We start from the raw sequence: 14,096 nt of genomic DNA on the forward strand, positions 1-14,096 counted from the left end.
AGGATAAGTTAATAATCCAGAGGATGTCAAGCCTCACCTTTCTCTCTTTCCCAAACAGCCTGTTTGGGAAAATTGGGAGCTGTCTCCTTACCCGGTAGGGAGTAAACAAGAGTTTAAATGTTTTCCATAGATTTTTTTTAAAATCACCCCATTCTACATGCCCTGAAATAAGAGTTCCCTCCCTTGGGTGGGGATGGAGTGTGGTGAGTGGAGTTTGTGTTGGCTTCAGAGTTTTCCTTCTGGAGGTTTTAACTTTGTCACAGCTGCCCTGCCAGGCACTGGGGAAAGGCCCCCAGTCCCGTGGCTTCTGTCTAAGTAGTCCACGTGATGATGATAGTGTTTGTCAGAGCAGACCCCACAGGACAATGTCATTACCACAGTGAACCACTCAAGTAGAAATCACTGACGGTACCAAATGCGGTGAAGACATGGAACAAGAGGAGTGCTTCCACCCATCTCACTCATACAGCTGCCTCAGTGGACACGTGGGCCATTTCTTAAAGGGTACTCAGTACAAGCATCCCTCGTCTCGTGCTTCACAGATCCTGCGCCTTTTACAAACTGAAGGTCTGTGGCCACCCTGCCTTGAGCAAGCCTACGGGTGCCATTTTCCTAACAGCCTTTGCTTACTTTGCCTCTGGGTCACAGATCGGGGAATAACTTCAACTCTCAAGTCTATTTATTGAAGAAATATGTTTTGAAAAGCTCTCGCTGTCATAGAAACTGATCCGTCTGATAGATCTCGGCAAAGTCCACTGAAAATCTTCTGGAAAGGATTCACCATTCTAGATGCCTTTAAGAACATTCATGATTGATGGGAAGAGGTCAAAATATCCACATTCACCGGAGTTTGGTTCCCACCGTCCTGGAGGACTTGGAGGGGTTCAGGGCGTCCACGGAGCCAGTCACCGCAGAGGGGGGTGGAAACAGCAAGAGAACTGGAGTTAGAAGTGGGGCGGGAAGATGGGCCCACACGGCTGCCGTCTCATGATCAGACTTGGACAGACGAGGAGCTGCTTCTCGTGGATGAGCCAGGAAAGTGGATTCTTGAGCTGGAATCTGCTCCTGGCGGAGATGCCGTGAAGACTGTTGCAGTGACCACAAAGGATTTAGTATCTTACATCAACTTTGCTGAGAAAGCAGCAGCAGGGTTTGACAGGATTGACTCTAATTCTGAAAGAAGTTCTACTGTGAGTGAAATGCTAACCAAACAGCATCACATGCTACAGAGGAATCGTTCATGAGAAGAAGAGTGACTCAGTGCAGCAAACTTCACTGTTGTCTTCTAAGAAACTCCTCCCCCTGCGCCAGCCTTCAACATCTCCCACCCTGATCATTCAGCAGCCACTGACACGGAGGCGGGACCCTCCACCAGCAAAAAGATCCCAACTCGCTGAAAGCTCAGATCAGTTATTTCTTAGCAATAAAGTACTTTTAAATTAAGGCATGTTCATTGTTTTTTAAGACATAATGCTATTGTACACTTAACAGACTACAATATAGTTGTACACCTAACTTTTATATACACTGGGAAACCAAAAATCCATTCGACTTGCTTTATTGCAATATTCACTTTATGGCAGTGGTCTGGAACCGAACCCACAATATCTCTGAGGTCTGCCTACACTTTCCATATGACAGAACCACCCCATTTCCAGGTGTGTACCCCCACAGAAGCAGAAACATATGCACACAAAATGACTTGTACAAACATGTGGAGAGCAGTCTTACTCTTAATAATAGCCCCAAACTACAAGGAACCCAAATGTCTATTCATAGGAGATTGGCTAAACAAATTGTGACATATTCACATGAGAGAATACTAGTAAAAAAAAAATTTTTTTTAAAGTGAATTATAGACACACACGAGAACATAGATGAATCTCAAAGGCACCATGTTAGATGAATGAAGCCAGATTCGAAAATATGAGTACTTTCCCATTTAGATCAAATTCGAAAATAGGCAAAATAACTATAGTACTGAATCTGGGCAGGGACTGAATATTCTGTTGGCGCACACAGGTGTACTTACAAAGATGTAGACAGTCGTCACAACTCTGAACTAAATCCTTAAGATTTGTGCATTTGAGTGTGTTTAAGTTATAACCCCCCTGCAAGCATTTCTTTATCCTCCTGGAGGTTGAATATACTTTTTCAAGAGCAGAAGGGGATGCTTTTTGAAAAAAACCCATATCATGTGACCATGTCAATCACCCACCACTAACTTTTCAGTGTTTCAAAATAGTAGTATCCATTGATAAGGCAATCTTATGCTTCGGTAATAATAATAATAATAATATAATAATGATGATGAAGCCCACTGTTCAAAAATAGACTGTTTGTTATATGTTCTGTTTTGAATGACCCCATGTTTGTAGGAATGATATTTTTAGGTGGTTACTTATCCTCTCCCACCATGGGGCATTTCAGGGGGAGTCTGAGGCAGCAGATTTTTGGGCTGGAGGTTTTAGCTTCAAATCCCCTTTTGTGCAGGTAGACCAGGAAATACCACTGAATTGGCATTTAAATATCAGGATCAGGCATGTGGCGTAGTTTCTGAGTTAGCCCCGGTATGAAGGTGCTTCTGGAATCACTTGGTGGTTTTTCTAAAAATGCATTTGCCTTTACAGAGTGCTTGGTAGGGTAATCTTCAGAGGATGTTCCTTTGAAGACTGCCAAGAGGTGTCTTCCCCATTTCGGTACAACTAAGCTTAAAATTGGCACCAGGTCATTGGCATCTTGTACAGGGGATGAGTGGGCATGCACGACCCCAGGAAAGAAACCCAATTTCAGCCTGAATTTGCATCCTCTCTCCTGTGGCAAGTGAGTGCAGCCGCACTCCTTTGGTTATGGGGCCACGGGAAATTTTTTCCCACTGCACTGTGGAGTCCACACCTGTGAGGTTTCCTCACGCTCCAAGAATTCCTCGTGAGGGATGGATTTGTGTGGCACACCTGCCTCCCAGCCCAGGCTGGGGTCGGGTATGCTGCTCCCAAACATGTCCGCTGTTGCCCCGTCACCCAGAGCAAATAGTGTTCAAACACACACTGGTCCAGGTTTTCTTTTACTTCCATTTTGAACTTGGTGCCCTGGGTTTCTGGTGTTAAATTGAAGTCAGGCTCACACTTGGAGCAAGATGGCATGTCTGCACTTGGAGATATTGTCTCCTGCCCCGGCACAGGCAAGTTGGGGAAGAAGGAAGCTCCTCATTCCTCATGCTGGGGAGAAGGAGTAGGGTTTGGAGCCAAGCAACATGTGTTTGAATGTGGCAGCAAATTTGGGGTGGGGGTGGGGGTTGCAGAGTTAAATTTTCTTCTGCGACATGGGAACTGTGAGGGATTAAATGGGAAGGCCTGGCACTTAGTGATGTGTGAAGAAATCCTAGTCCCTTCTCCCGGCAGCTGAGCTGTCTCCCTTCTCCACGGTCAGTATTGTTTCCCCTGTGCCCCACGCTGGGAGTGCAGACTGCCCTTACCTGGCTCTGGTTCCTTCTGCTTCCTTTTTAAAACTTCTCAGATGCCTGGGTGCCTCAGTCAGTTAAGCGTCTGCATTCAGCTCAGGTCATGGTCCTTGGGTCCTGGGATCGATTCCTGAATCAGGCTCCTTGCTCACCCTCTGCCTCTTCCCCATTATTCCGGCTTGTGCATCCGCTCTCAAAAAGAAATAAAATCTTTAAAAAATAAAACAAAGCAAAACTTCTCATCTATCACCACTTTCGTGGGTGGCTAGACCAGGGCTCGTGTGTGTGTGCCCGCACGCGCGCGCGCGCGCGTGTGTGTGTGTGTGTGTGTGTGTGATTAGTAGCAGCAGTGAAAGCACTAATCCCTGGTCAATCCCATTGTGGGTGTCCTTGATTAATATCCCTGGTCTAACCTGACTGTTGTCCTGAGGAGCTCATTACCATCAGAGAAGCCTCCAGTCCTATCAGGGCTCCCCCTGTTCGGGCCCTAATGTGTCAACTCATTTCATCCACCTGAGCCTCAGGTTACCCACAGTGGGTTCCTATGCATTTGGCACCTGACTGGTTTCAGGTCAGTGTTAGTAAAGATGTGTTAACTGATGGGTACATTCTTCCCAGTAGCACAGCAAGAGGATGCTTTTAAAACCTCAATAGTGTTTAGAAGGGGTGAGGACAGAGGGTAATTTAAGTCACCCAGACCAGCTCAATAAACCTTTTTTTTTTCTATGCTAAGAAAATAAAAATGTAATTAAATTTAAGTAATTAAAGCTATGGCCTTAAAGTTTTCAGGACTTGGGACCTTGGTCATTCTGTAAAAAATTGTAGAAACCTTTCTGGAGACATGTATTTAGGTTATATATAGGAAATCTTCTCAGCTCCAAGTTGTAAAAACCAATAACAAAACAATATTTAAAATCTCTGACTTCTGTTCACTTGACAGAGGGCTTCCTATTTCCAACAAAGCAATTCAAAATTCATTGTCCTGACTTCCCTCAGCAGCTAAAATTCCCAGTTTCCTATCTGTTTTAAGTAGTACCTTCTTATAAAGTGTTATTTTTAAATGACCCTGCTCTTTGATCAGTATACCTAGTAGACGATCGAGGACGTAGCCTCATGAGTGTAGCCCGAAGGATTCCACCTTCTGGGGACTGTGCACCACCCTAGGCATGTGGAGCCATGAGCAAAACTCAAGGTCCCCTCTCGGTGCTGCGGCTGGACTGGCCACACCGCCTGGCCCAGAAGCGAGAGGGCTGTCGGTGGAAGGCTGGACTTACAGAGGGAGTTGGGGGATGGAGGGTGGGCTTGAAGTAAATGTTTCTTTCCTGTGAGGAAGACATGTTTCCTGCCATGCCATTTCATGCATCATTCCTGCCCACGCAAGCATGCCCATATGAAAGGGGGTGGTAGTGTCAGGTCCCCCAAAGCCAGGGCTACTCATTGTTTTTGAAGTCCCAGAACATGTCTGTGAAAGGTAAAGAAATGCTAGAGCAGGATTCACAAAAATTAGGATCTATATTAATATAGAGATATGTGTATAATGCTTAAGAGTTAAAGACACAATAACCTGCAGGGGATTTCATCAGGACATAGCATCTCAAGTTCAGTTTCCAGATTTGGCCTAATTATGCCGTTCACTGCTCCCCCCATTGCCATGATAGGTCTGTTGTACGAGGTGCCAGGCCCTGGAGGTTTCCTTAGCGGTATGACATGACCTTTCTCCATGTCGACAAATACGAATCCCACTCTCGTTGCTTCACAGAGGCCCACGGTGTGTAGGGACCACCATAGCTTAAGCCGTGTTCTTGGATGTTTCTTTCTTTCTTTCTTTGGTAGCAGCACTACGTGGATATTCTTACACTTGCTACTTCTGATCTTTTCTCATTTCCTTAGGATGAACTTGGTGAGATAAAATCCACGGGGCACAATATACTCACATAGTTTTGAGGTTTAGAATGACTCTTTCAGAAAACCAGCACTCTTGTTTTAGAAAATGAAAGCAAGTCCAATGCCAGGGTAGAGTTTGGCTCTGCCCCAGACCTCATTGCTTCTCAGAGTCATCGTGGTCAAGTTTCGAGTACCACATTGAGCCATATGCCAGAGTTCAGAGACAAGATGGGCATGGTCAGGCATGGGTTTTGGGGTACAGGCGAAGAAGCTGTGGGGACACGCACAGAGACAGAAGCCCTGCTCAGGCGCAGTCAGATGGCCCAACAAGGGCCTCAGTGGTGTGGTCGGACCCCCAGAATGGAAGACAGAAGCCAGAGAAAGAGTTGAAGCTTGTATGCCACACTGGGATCAGGGTGAACCCCACCTTTTGCACTTGAAGAGGGCTGCCCTGAGCCCCCTTTGATTTTTAGCCCTACCAACTCCCTTCAAGTGTCCCCAACCCTACATGTGCCTCAGCCCCACTGCCCGCCTACCCTTGGAAAGCTTTGTACCACTTTGTAATGAGTTCTGGCAAAACCTGTCTATTCCAGCAGAACCACATGGTGAGGTGTCCAGAAAAGCAAACCAAGGAATGTAAAGTGTTCTGTTCTGTCACTTTGGTCCCCTTTCTAAGTAGCCCACTCTTCCAGACCAGCTTGCCAGCTCCATGCTCCTGGCCATGCTCCCTGGAAACCAAACTCCAAGGATTCTAGAAGCCCTGGTCCTTGTTTCTTTCAGTGCAAAGTTATCCCTCCCTCTGTTACTGCCCTAAATTCTCTTTTCAACTCCTTGCCTGATTTAACTTGGCCTTGCAACTCTCTTTCTTAAAACCCTCCACCCAAAACTGACTGTGACTCAGCATTCCAGGAACAAGCAAATCCCATCAAAGGCAGTGCCTGTCCTTCAGCCTTCCTCTTAGAACTGCTCTCCACGCTGCCCCTCTGCAGCTCTGGAAATCCTGTTTATCTTTCTGGACACATCTCACATTCTATCTTCTTTAAGAAGTCTTACCAGCTTTCTAGCGTTCTGAAAGCCCGTAAAATGTGATCGTGATCCATATCATATTCCATGGTGTCTAGTGTCCAGATGGCCCCTGATATCAGATGGACTTTCACCTTCACAATCGTTCTACTTTATGATGACGTGAGAGTGATATGCATTCACTAGAAACCATACTTGGAATTTTGAATTTGGATCTCTTCCTGGGCTAGCAGTACGTGGCACAATCCTCGCTCGTGATGCCGGAGGCTGGCCACTCCCTGCCAACCACATCACCACGAAGGTAGATCACCGACCCACTGACAGCCATTCTGCATCCAGACAGTGCAGTTAGTTAGTTAGTGACTAACACACGTGTTAGTCACTTTCAGTGCGGTATTTGATACATTACATGAGATACACAACACTTTATTATATTTTCAGTCCTGTTTTCTGTCTCTTTTTTTATTGAAGTATGGGTGATACACGTTACATTATTTTTAGGTGTATAACATGGTGATTTGACAAGCCTGTTCATAGTGTAGCTACCCTGTGTCACTGTACTGCACTGTTACTATAGCATTGACTCTATTCCCTCTGCTGTCCACTTCATCCCCATGACTTAGTCATTCCATCACTGCAAGTCCGTACCTTCCACTCCCCTTAGACTGTTTTGCCCATCCCCCACCCACTCTCCCCTCTGGCAACCACCAATTTGCTCTCTGTATTTATGGATTTTTTTTTTCTATTTTTGTTTGTTCATTTGCTTTTTTAGATTCCACATGTAAGCTTTCACTTACGGCCTTTGGTTTTGCTCTATCTTATTTCACTTAGCATAACTTCTAGGCCAGAAATGGCAAAAATAGGACTCCTTTTTATGGCTACGTAATATTTCTTGTGTGTGAGTGATTGTGTACGTGTGTACATATACACAATATCCTCTTTCTCCACTCATCTATGGATGAACACTTAGGTTGCTTCCATTTCTTGACTATTGTAAATAAGGCTAAAATAAATAGAAGGGTGCATACACCTTTCAAATTAGTGTTTTGTTTTCTTGGGGTAAATACCCAGTAGTGAAATTACTGGATCAGGATGGTATTTCTATTTTTAATTTTTTGAGGAACCTCTGTGCAGTCTTCCACATCAGTACTATATTATAAAATGGGCAAAAGACTATTTAAAAAAAAAAAAAGATTTTATTTATTTATCTGAGAGAGAATGAGCAGGGAGAATAGCAGAGGGAAAGGGAGAAGCAGACACCCTGCTGAGCCCAACATGGGTCAGGACACTGAGTTCATGACCTGAGCCAAAGGCAGATGCTTGACTGACTGAGCTGTCCAGAGGCCCCGGCAAAAAGCCTATCTTGTAATAGATGGCTTTGCCCAATTATATGATGTCCAGTAGTTTAGGTGTATTGAATGCATTTTTGACTTGGGATATTTTCAGTTTATGTTGGGTTTATTAGGATGTGATCCCATCATAAGTCAAGGATAATCTGTAGATAATACCACACAATAGAGTGTGTGTGTACTTACAACTTTAGTTTCCTTGAGGGCAAAGACGATAACCATCCCTTTTCCTCTTCTGGGTGTTGAGAATCACCTTGTCTTGCATGAAGGTTCTGCTTCCATGAGTGACTGAGCAGTGAAGGAACATGAATTCATAGATAGGCCAAGTAGATGTGAGGAGCCCAGTAAAGTTCATCGGATAGAGGAGTCTGGCTCTAGCTTTCTCTAAAGGATGGTTTTGATGTCAACATTCTGACTAGACCCTCTATATAAAAGCACTTTATAGACAGAGGGAGACAGTGACACTTTTAAAAATAAAAGGTGCAAAGAGCTGATGGAGATCAACAGGTGCTCACTACATAAGGTCCCTTTGACATCCGTCTTAGGTTTATGTTTTCACTGTGGTTGAATTTAGTGCTTTCTGTCATTTTTGTGTCATGGAATGTTTCACATTGGTTAAATTACATCTGCTTTTGAAAGAACAAGTATTAACACACGTGTCACTCCTGTTTCTTGCAGGCGACAATGGTCCTGAGCTCCGCACACTTCTGGCTGGGATTATTTCTGGTGCCCACAGCGTGTTTAATGGAAGATGTAGCCTGGAGAGCGTAAGTGAAGGGTGACATAGTCACCCTAAGTCTTGCTTATCTGTCCTTGCAGTCACCTGTCATGAACCTGACCATAGGATATTTCATGCTGTGGGATATTCTAAAGGAACAGGTCTTCTGCTATCTGCCAGCAACAGATGTAAAGGATGTTGGGGGTTTGGGTTTCTTGTGGTTTTCTTTTTTTCTTTTAAACTGTGCTTCACCTCGATAGGAGAATATAGACAAAGAGGAGTCCCAAGATAGGCTGTGTGAAGGTCAATAGGTGTGAAGCTTGTGCATGATTTTAAAGTAGGGTTTCTAAGTACAGATTCATTCCATCAGGTTTAGGAAGCATAACTCAGAATTCATTTCTCCTTATATAAAAAAATCAATGCCTAAGCAGTTACAAATATAAACTGGCTTTAAATCCTAGACTTAAACGAAAATTGTGTATATGTAAGTCATTTCAAATTAGAAAATAACTTGGAATGAAGTATTCTTCATTTCTCCAATAATTCACAGTAGAACTCCTTCAAATATAATTTATTTTGAGTGTCAGTGTACAGGTCTATGAGAATTAATCACAAAGGTGAAATTATAATGTAGGTTAAGTAGGAAATAATTCATGCTCAGTTTTTGCTTATATGTTCCAGAATACATTATTTCCAAAATATCTTGTGCACAAGGTAAGCTAAGCAACTAAGTTGCAAGATAATGTTAATTTTAGTTTCATCCACGAGAAAGAGATGGAAGACTCCAAAAGAGATAATATTGATTTTTGTTTGGGGTAGGCTGATTCCTCCTACAAACAGTTGCCAACTTTCCCTGAAAATTGAGACTCCTTGATTGGTTTTACTTTGGGCAAAGCATAATTATTTTGGGGCCTTGAGGTAGAGAATTGAGACTTTAATCCAAACCTTCCAGGAAAAGACATCAGATTTCATTTTTATCTCCCCCCTTCCTCCCACACTCAATGAGAATTGTTCTTGCCTGACAGTTAAGGATGTTTTTTGAAAAAGTCTTCATTTTGGCATTATCTTGACAACCAGTGATGCCTAATGCAGAGAGAGTGAGGAAGAGAGAGAATTGTATAGCACATATTTGGGGTGCTTTTTTTTTTTCTCTTCACTAAGTTTTGCAACTATTAGCACAAATTAAATAATTCTAATTTACTAAATGCCCTGATTTACCAATAGTTCCCTTTTATCTGCTAGAACCATATTCTATAAACAGCTGAATTGGACTCCTTCAAAATGAAATTATTGTAGCCAGGAAAGATGTTTTCTTAATCTAATAAATGCACTGAAACAAAATGCTAGTTCTATTATTTGTTCTTGTAGCACATAGCCCAGTTGTGGCATGCTATATTACCTTGCTAAATTTCTTCAGTTTTACATGACAAGTTAGTTTTAGGTAAATCCAACATGGTACTGGCTACATCAGATCACGTTACAATTTATAGCGATTGAGAATAGAAATATGACTATGAATCACTCTCAGCCTATTTTAATTCAACTATCTTGATTAACATCCTGAAAAAAAATGTTTATTGAGTCTCTGTATTTGCCAAGTGAGACTTTAGCAGCAGTATCTTTCTACTCTTTCAAAAAGTGGTTGCAGATTATAATGTCTTTACCTCCTGTCAGTCTTCTGGATCTTTTCCAGTCCATTCCAAGTAAAACTTACCAGTCACCAGTGAAGTAAATTATTCCTTTAAACAGGACTTGTTTTTGGTTTCCCCTAGTACTATAAAACTAGCACCATTTACATTTTAGCAAGGATAAATCCAAGGACACTGCTTCCAGCTCCACCATATGGAAAGAGTGGAAGTCACTTTTTGCCAGAAGCTTGCCAGCCAGGTAGGAGAAGGGACCAGGCACTATGAAGGAGGTGCTGGTCAGGGGCCAGCAGTGGCAGACCCTGGGCATTGTCCTACCTGCTGCCTCCTGCCCAGGACAAGCGCAGAGAAGAGCCCTTCCCAAGAGCAGTGGGCTTTTCTAGCAGCTTTGGGCTGAGCTGGAAAGACTCCTACTCAATTCCGGAGGCACTTACAGAAATGTACTTTTGTCTGGTTTTATTTAGGGAAGCCAGGGAGAATGGACTACATTGGCTCTCCCCGGCAGTATTTGCCCAAAGTACATGCTTAATTTTTAATACACATGTAATGTCTAAATTAGAGTCACCACTGTCCTCAAAGACAAGCATCTGGCCAGCTTATCTGGGAATTTTCCCTGAGATCAGGGGGCCCGGGTTTTATCTTATATTATACTCCCAGCCTGAAATAGATGTTGTTGGGTCCAGTAAATTTCAGAGGCTTCTCCTGGAGGTGGAAGCAGACTCAGAGTTGCTCACCTCTGCCAAGTCCACCATCCAGGACTGTGATTTCTCTCTCTCTTTTTTTTTTTTTTTTTTTAAAGATTGTATTTATTCATTTATTTGACAGACAGAGATCACAAGTAGGTAGAGAGGCAGGCGGGGGGGGGGGGGGGGGGGGAAGCAGGCTCCCTGCCAAGCAGAGAGCCCGATGTGAGGCTCCATCCCAGGACTCTGGGATCATGACCTGAGCCAAAGGCAGAGGCTTTAACCCACTGAGCCACACAGGTGACCCGTGATTTCTCTTTCTGAGCTTCCACTTCCTACAACATGTTCTGTTTTCCCTTCCTGCACACTGAGCAAAAACATGAACCTGATTGTCCACAGCCACCCTTCATTTGGTTCCAACTGTCAACTCTTTATTGAAACACGATGTGCTCTGGCTCTCCTTGGAGGTCCACGGAGAGTTTGAATGAAGTGAACCAGAATCCCGGGGCCACGAAGGGCCTGTGCCATGACAGCGACATGGAGCCGAGTTCACGGGACGGTTACATTTTCTCATCTTGCCTTGGACCAATTTTTTTTTAAATTTTTTTATTTTTTCAGTGTTCCAAGTTTCATTGTTTATGCACCCCACCCAGTGCTCCATGCAATACGTGCCCTCCTTAATAGCCACCGCCAGGCTCACCCAACCCTCCACCCTCTCCCCTCCAAAATCCTCAGTTTGTTTCTCAGCCTTGCACCAATCTTATAGACCTCTTGTCTTGTTTTGAATTTTAGTGGTTAACTACTTTGAAAGAGCTTTTAAATCCCTAGCAGACCCGCAGGCCCACACTTTCATGTGTCTTTCTAGAGGCGCTTAACAAAGTGAGCTGCTCTCTTTCTGCATTTTCCCCCTTACTTTGTCCAGTCCCTTTCTGCCATTTTAGGACCTAGACACTCTAGAGTCAGGAAAAAAAAAATAGAAAGAAACTCAGCATGAGGTAATTTAGTCATTTTTTCCATGAAGTCTGTCAGCTTTCTGCTTGAAGATCCATTACTAGACTATCTTAAGTCAGATTTGGACACCATAAAGTAGCTGCTCTTTTATCCTGTCAACCATAATTTTCACGAGGGACCAAACTAACACATCTTTTACTGGAATAATTGATTAATTGATTGATTATATGTGATACCTGGCTAATGAGTATTTTTATGAGGAGCATGAAGTTTAAATTGCCCAGAACTACTTTAATATCCTTTAGCTTACACACTTCCAAAATGTTTACCCATGACAGCATTCTTAGGTAAGCTGCTGTGTACTTATTCTCATTTAGGAGAAATTCGTTAGTTGCTTTACAAAAATAATGTAAAGCTCAAGGCCACTGAACACAGGAACCAGTCTTCTTTTATCTAACTGTATCTCTTATGCTTTACCCATCAACTCACAATATGTTCAGCAATTCCAGAATGACTTCATTTCCTTATTATAATCCCAGATAGGCAGTTAAATGGAAATAAAAGGTAATACAAAATTTCTGTATACAAATGAGTCTTGATATTTTTGTAAAAAAAAAAAACTTTCTACCTACAATAAGTTCATGTGAAGCACACCGTATTTACATTTTCATCCACATTTAGAATTTAATGTCTCCTTCTGACTTGCTACTTTTCCATGCAAAAAAAAAGTCAAGGAGAAAAAGCTTCTGGGGGCGGGGCGGGAGGGGGATGAAAATCTAAACCAATCCGCTTATTTTATTTTTTTTTTTAAAGATTTTATTTATTTATTTGACAAAGAGAAATCACAAGTAGTCGGAGAGGCAGCCAGAGAGAGAGAGAGGAGGAAGCAGGCTCCCTGCTGAGCAGAGAGCCCGATGCGGGACTCGATCCCAGGACCCTGAGATCATGACCTGAGCCGAAGGCAGTGGCCTAATCCACTGAGCCACCTAGGCGCCCCCCAATCTGCTTATTTTAAAAGTCCCTTCTAACCTGGAATTATCCGAGGCTCCCCGACGCTCTTGCACTCTGACAGTGGCCAAGCAGCCCCACCCACCTTGCCCCTTCTGTAGTCAGTTTCTTGACGCGGGTTAGATGGAGCAGCCCTGGGCCGCTGGGGATAAGCCGCTCCTGGATAATGGGGCCCACTCGGTCACAGCTGTGGCTGAGCAAGCCAAACCCCAGCTCCTGGTGAGACCTAAATTGCATGCCAGGGGCTAATGCTCAAAGACTGGCTTTTCACAGGTGGACTTTGATGGGGGGATCATTTATCTAATTAAGGCTTTATTAGATAGAGGCTGCTGAGAAAGTGGTTTTGCACCGCTAACATTGCTTCTACCCCAGTGCGCACAGAGAAGGACTCACAGAATCGTCCCCAGCATCGCCACCCAGTGTTCTCGAATAGTGATCAAGTTTCCAGGCTAGCCTGTGGGAGCTAGCCTCGTGGAAATACTATGAAATTGTTGAGTAACTCTTGGACACAGATGAGTTTCATCCACTGAGAACATGCGCAGTGCCTGGTGATCATTTCCTTCTGAGGTGATTTTATGAATGAGCCCACACCAGCAGCTTCGATGCAGTGGGCCAGATTCTCTCTCCCTTGGCCTAAGGTATAGATTTCCAGGGCCCTGCACCCACGGGCCCAGCCTTCCTGTCCCTAGCCTATTTCTTTTCTTTTCTTTTTCTTTTTCTTTTTTTTCCGGCATACAGTATTCCTTGTTTTTGCACCACACCCAGTGCTTCATGCAATCCGTGTTTAGCCTATTTCTTGATGATGCCCTTGTCACCCAGCCCAGAAGAGAACTCTGAGGGCTGTTCCAGAGGTTGGGGAGCCCCACTTGCTCTGTGTGAGGAGAAAGAGGAATGAGGGGAAGACAGTGGTGAAGCGAGGAGGGCCCTGAAACCGAGCACACACTCAGCCTCAGGACCGGCACGCATGTCATTCTGGGGCCTGGGAAATCAATCCAGCAGGGTGAATCCTGCTGGAGTGTGGCTTGCAACTCGGGTTGTCTTGGTACCATTCTAGCCCCATGAGCCCATGAGATGAAAGTTGGGGGCGCAGCATATTCAGTAATACGGAACAGTGTAAAATTTTTGCCTGTCTCCTGCAAAACGTTAAATGTTTTCTCATTTCTTGTTTAAATTAAAATTCCACCGCCTCTGCTTTGAACTGCGGAATGTTATCACTACTGAGTCCCCGGACTCAGCTTGGTGTAATTAAGGTATTATGTGTTAAAACCTGTGCGGCCTAGTGCTCGTGTTTACTTTGGAGGAAAGGAATGGCAGGCGCATATACAGTGTCTTCGGACTAATACTCCATTATAGATTAATTTGGAGTGTTAGGGG

At 43.9% G+C, this 14,096-nt stretch overlaps 1 protein-coding gene and 1 long non-coding RNA gene across 3 annotated transcripts in view; one reads left to right on the forward strand and one right to left on the reverse strand.

The window, feature by feature from the left end:
• Window positions 1–14,096, forward strand: part of LOC132002552 (phospholipid-transporting ATPase IB) — a 606,778-nt gene that overhangs the window by 541,897 nt on the left and 50,785 nt on the right. For both annotated transcript variants that reach the window (XM_059377600.1, XM_059377601.1), the window contains one exon: window positions 8,395–8,483. In XM_059377600.1, the coding sequence (XP_059233583.1) occupies window positions 8,395–8,483 (89 nt within the window). The remainder of the gene's footprint in view (window positions 1–8,394; window positions 8,484–14,096) is intronic.
• LOC132002553 (uncharacterized) overlaps window positions 1–14,096 on the reverse strand; it is a 40,986-nt gene that overhangs the window by 16,642 nt on the left and 10,248 nt on the right. Inside the window, exon 2 of the long non-coding RNA XR_009399943.1 lies at window positions 3,476–3,652. This is a non-coding gene — a long non-coding RNA (uncharacterized LOC132002553). The remainder of the gene's footprint in view (window positions 1–3,475; window positions 3,653–14,096) is intronic.

The sequence above is a fragment of the Mustela nigripes genome, chromosome 15 (genome assembly GCF_022355385.1).
Source record: "Mustela nigripes isolate SB6536 chromosome 15, MUSNIG.SB6536, whole genome shotgun sequence".
NCBI classification, from domain to species: domain Eukaryota; kingdom Metazoa; phylum Chordata; class Mammalia; order Carnivora; family Mustelidae; genus Mustela; species Mustela nigripes.